Source organism: Chrysochloris asiatica, unplaced genomic scaffold, assembly GCF_000296735.1.
Source record: "Chrysochloris asiatica unplaced genomic scaffold, ChrAsi1.0 scaffold00025, whole genome shotgun sequence".
NCBI classification, from domain to species: domain Eukaryota; kingdom Metazoa; phylum Chordata; class Mammalia; order Afrosoricida; family Chrysochloridae; genus Chrysochloris; species Chrysochloris asiatica.
The window spans coordinates 21,063,892-21,070,532 of NW_006408543.1; the positions used below are offsets into that span (position 1 = coordinate 21,063,892).

General features: G+C 41.0%; 1 protein-coding gene across 1 annotated transcript in view; it reads right to left on the minus strand.

The window, feature by feature from the left end:
- TTC8 (tetratricopeptide repeat domain 8) overlaps window positions 1-6,641 on the minus strand; it is a 100,440-nt gene that overhangs the window by 63,080 nt on the left and 30,719 nt on the right. Inside the window, exon 3 of the mRNA XM_006839636.1 lies at window positions 1,367-1,487. Coding sequence (XP_006839699.1) covers window positions 1,367-1,487 — 121 coding nt within the window. The remainder of the gene's footprint in view (window positions 1-1,366; window positions 1,488-6,641) is intronic.

A 6,641-nucleotide genomic window follows, 5' to 3' on the forward strand; every position in this document is an offset into this window, starting at 1 on the left:
TGTGGGTTAATGCGCTGGATTGCGAAGTCAGTTTGAATTGCAAGGTTGGCAGTTCAAGCTCACCAATCACTTCTTGGAAACCCTATACAGGGTTGCTATGGGTCGGAACTGACTTGACAGCACTTAACAATAACAACAGTCATGTTAATTAGGTGTTGGGTTGCTAAACTGCAAGACTGGTGGTTCAAACCCACCAGTTATTTCCCAAGAGAAAGATGAGGCTGTCTGCCCCCCTGAAGATTTACAGTCTCAGAAACCCTGCACAGAGGTTCTGTGAGCTGAATCAACTGGCTGGCAGCAGGTTTTACTGGTCTACCGCATTATTTAGGTTAGCACGTTTAATCCTCACAAGTCTGTAAGTGAGGCGGTATGAACCCAATATACATAGGTTCGGAAAGGTAAGGAACCATATAAACCCATCAGCAGAGCTGAGATTCAGACTCCAGACTAGCACGTTTCAAAGCTCAAAAGCATGTTACTTCCTTTTTCAGATAAACTTCTCCCAATACTAATGAAAGTACTAACATTTAGATATTGTAACTAAAAAGAGCAAAATGATCGGGGGGGGGGATAGATACTTTTAATATGAAACATAGTATTTTTTCTCCTCAATTTCAATTTGAAGCTTTAAAACAGCTATTACTTTCAAAAGATGTAAATGACCAAGAATTTACACGTGTGTCACAGTACGTGTCTAATGCCACACACACCAGCACACCTGCCTCCTGAGGACTGGGTTTCTGTGCCAGTCAGTCACTCACTCAAGGCCAGCAACCAGCCCACCATACTGTATGCACATGCCTTACAGGGAATCATTAGCTAGCCCAACGAAGTCAGCCTTTCAAAGGACCATTTCTTAAAAATTCCTTTCTGGACACTTGTGTCGTTCTGAAGTTGCCTGATCTGCTGCTCTAGGAGATAAGCAAGTGAGCTAATTCGTGGTGGCATTTTTCATAGACTAGTCTTAAATGTTCCTGGGTGGTATACATGGCTAACATGCTTAGTTGTTAACGGGAAGGTTGGAGGTTCAAGTCCATCCAGAGAGGCATGCCTCGGAAGAAAGGCCTGGAGAACTACTTCCCCAAAAATCAGCCCCCGAAAAACCCTATGGAGCACAGTTGTATTTTGACACAGATGGGATTACTAAAAGTTGGAAATGACTCAACAGCAACTGGAGTATGTAGTTTTTATTAGAAAGTAAGTTTCACATATTCTATTATAATTGAATTGTGGGAGGAAAGCCTTTGCACACAACACAGCAGGATAAAGACCATTTCTTTGAGGCAATGTTTTGTTACATACGTCCCACAGAGGCATTCTCCTCCTAATGGCATTTCATTTACTTAACTGAAATATCAATACTTACGTGGAACTTGAGCAATAGCATTTTCATCCAGCATCATTTCTGCAATTCCTTCCTGATATATATCAATTTCATCAACATACACCATTTCAGTTAGGGCTCGTGCTTTTAAGATCCAAGCAGCCTGAAAACCAGGGGTAAAATAAAACAAACATTGAACAGCATGAGTAATGCTGTCAGTGGCCAGTCATCCCTGTGGGTATCAAACACGTTGATAATTTTATGTATTGTACTAGCTTAAAGGGCTACGTCAGGAAACTAATAGAAGGTACAATCACTATCAAGGAAGAAACTATCCAATATATCAACTGTTGTTAAGTGTCCTTGAGTAGACTCTTACACGTAACGACCCTGAATAGGATTTTCAAGGAGTTGCTGGTGGGTTAGAACTGCTGACCTTGTGATTCACATTCCAGTGCTGATCCTACAGCGTCACACATTTAGTAAATGTTGTTGTGACAAGGTGCCTTCGAGTCGGAACCAACTCATAGCGACCCCATGCACAGCAGAATGAAACAATGTCCGATCCTGGGCTAACCTCACTACCGCTGCCACACTTGAGTCCATCAATGACGCCACCTGGGCAATCCATCTTGTTAGGGGTCTTCCCCTCTTTGTCTCTGACCCTCCATCTTACCCAGCATGACATCCTTCTCCAATGATTGTTTCCTCCGGAATACATGTCCAAAGTATGAGAGATGAAGCTTAGCCATCCTGGCCTCCAAGGAGCACTCTGGCTGCACTTCTTCCAAAACAGATCTATTGGTTCTTTTGGCAGTCCATGGCACTTTCAGTATTCTCCTCCAACACCACAACTCAAAGGCATCAATTCTTCTACGATCCTCCTTATTCACTGTCCAGCTTTCGCATCCATATGAGGCTATTGAAAATACCATGGCCTGGGTCAGGCGCACCTTAGTCCTCAAGCTGACATCTCTGCTCTTCAATACTTTAAAAAGTTCCTGTGCAGCAGATTTGCCCAATGCAATACGTCATCTGATCTCTTGACTGCTGCTTCCGTGAGTGTTGATAGTTGATACATTTAGTAAATAAACGTGGGTAATTATCTGGTGCCCTGGTGTGGCACTGTGGGTTAATGCGCTGAACTGCAAGGTCGGTTTGAACACCAAGGTTGGTGGCTCAAGCTCACCAGCCGCTCCTAGTAAACTCTATACAGGGTCACTATGAGTCGGACGGAGTCGATGGCACTTAAAACAATTATGCAGTAATCTTCTAACATTCCCTTTTATAAGGAAAAGATGGGTAGAGAAAGTTTTACTGGAATAATCATATGAAGACAAATGAAGACACTACAATCAGTGTTCTTTCTGCCTTCCTCCTTCAGGGCCAAATCTTTCATGGAACCTTCTTCATCCGTCAATTCGTAAACTACTTCCCTGTTGTATTTCCCAGGGTGCATTCTCTTTATCTGTCCATTATTATGCACTAACTATATGGAAAAGGAGCCCTGGTGGTTAGAGTCGGGCTGCTAACCTCAAGGTTCAGCAGTTCAAAACCACCAGCTGTTCCATGGGAGAAAGATGAGGCTTTCTAATCCCGTAAAGATTTACAGTCTCAGAAACCCTATGCAGGGTCACTATGAGTCAGAACTGACTCCACGGCACATAACAACAACAACTCCTTACTCAGAATGTAAACTTTGTTTATCTTTGCACTTTGAAATTTTCCACAACACCTATGCTTTTCATACAGATTAGATACTTTTTTAAAAAAATGTTGTGTGAATTAAACTAAGATCTGTTTCTCCCAATTCCCAATACCTAATCAACACAACATTGGTTTCTTAGTGATCTAGTCAGTAGAGAACTAGTTCAAGTGGGAAAAAAACAACAGAAAGGTAATTAAGGAAGCTGACTTGGAATATATTAAATCACTCTTGATTTGGATTGAGAAACTATATACATCCATGTACACAATTCAATTTCTTGCAAAACACAGAAAATTATCAGAAGCAGTTTATCTTCTTGCTTCATTATAAAATAGAAGCAGTGATTGATAGAACATAATGTCCCACAACAGGTTTGGGGAAAAGGCAACTCGGGAAGCAGCAGCATCTAATATAGAGGAAATGGCAGGACAGGATTCTGGGGAGGTGGCTGTGATGCAAACTAAAGGCAAAAGGGCAGAGAAAACAGATGAGCACTATAGAAGGTCCAGAAAGTCCTGCTGTAAAGAACCTGAGACTCAGTCACTTAGTCAGTCTGTCTATACTGCTGTTGCTGTTCAGTGCCATCAAGTCACTTTAGACTCTTTAACGACCATGTGCATAACAGAATGAAACACTGTCGTGTCCTGCACCATCCTCATTGTCCTTAAGCTTGAGCCCATTGCTACTGCCACTGTGCCAATCCAGTTCATTCGGGGTCTTCCTCTGTGTATTCTTCCATGTTCTCTGATGCTTTCTGCATCATTCAATGTTTTGCCATTGGAATCCTTCAATGTGGCAAATCGAGGCTTGAATTTTTTTATTTCTGTGTATTTCATATGGTGAGGGCCATGGTGTTTTAAAAAAGCATCTGCAATGAATAAGTCACTGATCTTGCAAATTTCTATCATGCAATCTCCAGCCTACGTTCTACCACCAAGGCCCTATTTTCCAGCTACTGGTCCCTCCTCTGTCTCCAACCTTTGCATTCCAATGACCAGTAATTATCAATGCATCTTTTTTTTTCTTTTTATCAATGCATCTTGATTGCATGTTTAATCGATTTCAGACTTAAAAGGTCAGTAAAATTCTTCAGTTTCATCATCATTGATTTTAGTGGTTGGTGCATAAACTTGAACAACAGTGGTATTAACTGGTCTCCCTGCTGTGCAGTCTGGACTCAATGGCACCTAACAACAACAACACAGTCATATGGATATTATCCTATCTCAGAGAGCATCATTATTTAAGAAAATCTAAGTTTTTTATTGTGAATTGGGAGAACACTGGTTTTACACTCATCCTATCATATTTCATATCAATGCAATGATTACAATCCCTCCATGCATCGCCATTCAACAGTAGTTGCTTCTATTCCCTCTGGTTTTTTTGTTTGTTTAATGAACACAAAAACACTCAGGAATATTTAATCATTTAAACAACCAAAGGACACATTCTGCAAGTCTGCTGACAGCCAGCACATAGTCTTTCTCTTTTCATGAGTCTAGAGTCCTCAGCTGCTCTATTTCTCCATGTTACCATCTCTGCCTCCATCTCTGGTGTTGCTGCTTCTCTGGATAGGGTCCCACAATCTGCTCTTGCTCTTCTCCCTTGATGGTCCTAGGGTCTTCTGTTCCTGGACTGCAGGATTAACTAATCCCCCCTTTTTGTTATAAAACTTCTACCTTTACAGTTGTGACAATAACAATTAGTCATGATAACAATTACTCATGATTGAATCATAAGAATCTTATCCCCATCTCCTTTCACCTGACCCATCTAGACAAGATGAAAACTATTCAGTGGGGATTCTACCTTCTCCAGCACACTCTGAAACTAAACTCCCTCTTGAAAACTTGTTAAACAGCATTTATAGCCCCCTCATTTTAGGTAGCCAATGTCTAAATTGTCCATCCCTATCTACCCTGTGTACAGAAGGGATAGATTTGATCCTTGATGTGAAGACTCCTTACCTCTCGGTTGGTATTTTGAGCTACTACATACATAAGTACAGGTCAAGTTCATCAAATTGTAGCAATTTACACTTGTTTCCTTTATCAAATTTCTTTATCTTTCTCTATTCAAGTTCTGATCATCAAGTCATCAAAGCTAAGTGAAATAAGTACTTACTATCTGCAAGTTTGGGCATTCTTGTGTGTCTCCCCTCGTTTCATATCAGCTGGACGATTTGCTTTCAGCTCTAGCCCTCCATGGCTAGGTCCTTGTCCATGGGCTCAGGAGTCCTCAGGTCTCACCACAATTTGGACCAACCAGCCCTTCCTCTTTTTCTCTCATCTCCAGGTCAACAGGAGTCTATGGAACATGGTCGAACTCAACCCATACCTTCATTGCTGCCTTTCCCTCTCTTCCACTCACTAGTAGGCCAACGTGGTTGCCAGCAAGTTTACATGCCTGTTCATGTTTCCTTTTGAGTTTCAGTCTTGGAGGGGAGTTTGTCCTGAAGGGACTTGATTGCTTGCCAAGATGGCTCCCCAGCAAACAACTTGCTTGTTCTTATAGTAGCCAATCAGATTGCCATTTTTGTTTTTTATTTTCCTGCAGGGTCTTTTTTCAAAAAGTATTTTCTGTTCCTCTAGCTGCTCCAGGATGGTCTGCATGTCCTTTCAAGTGGGAACGTCCCACCTCTGAAGTGTTCCTTTTGATGATGAATGTGACACCATTCCTCTATAACATGTCATTACCACACAGTAAACCATATGATTGTCAGATTCAAAATGGCCTACACCAGTCCACTTCAGCTGACTAGTACCTAGGGTATCGATCTCTATTTGTTCCATTTCATTTTTGACAACTTCTAATTTCCCTAGATTCATACCTCCACACATTCCATGTTTTGATAATTTAATGGATGTTTACAGCTGTTTCTCCTCATTCTGAGTTTGCCCCATCAGCAAATGAAGGTCCCGAAAGCTTTACTTCATTTGTGTCTTCAAGTCAACTATTCTTTGAAGCAGCTGCTCTTCCCCAGTCATATTTTTAGTGCCTTTCAACTCGAGGGACTCATCTTCTGGCACTATATCTGACAATATTCTGATGTTATTCATCATATCTCACAATAGTCAATATTCTAGTGCTATCTGACAGGGTTCCACTGCTATTCGTAAGGTTTTCAGTGGCTAAACATTCAGAAGTAGTCTGTCTTTCCTTCTTCTTAGTCTGTCTTCATCTGGAAGCTCAGCTGAAACCTGTCCACCATGGGTGACCCTGCTGGTATTTAAAATGCAGGTTGGCACAGCTTCCAGCATCACAGCAACAGACATGCCACCACAGTACAACAATCTGACAGACCAGTGGTACATGTATTGAGTACCTAAGTATACAGCATCAGGCTCAGTTCTGAGCAAACAAGATTAAAACAAGTATCCTAACTTCCCTGAATAGCACACCTATTGGTTAAATGAAAGGCAAAGCAGTGTGTAGTTAGATAAATGTGTGGTACAGAAAATAGGTTCTAATGGAACTTAAGAAGGAGAGATTCCCCTTATGGACTAAAGTAATTAGAATGCAGATATACATTTTTTCAAAATAAAGAAAAAATGTTTTGGTCTTCATGCTTTCATTTTAATTGTAATTAAAAAAAAAAAAAAAAAA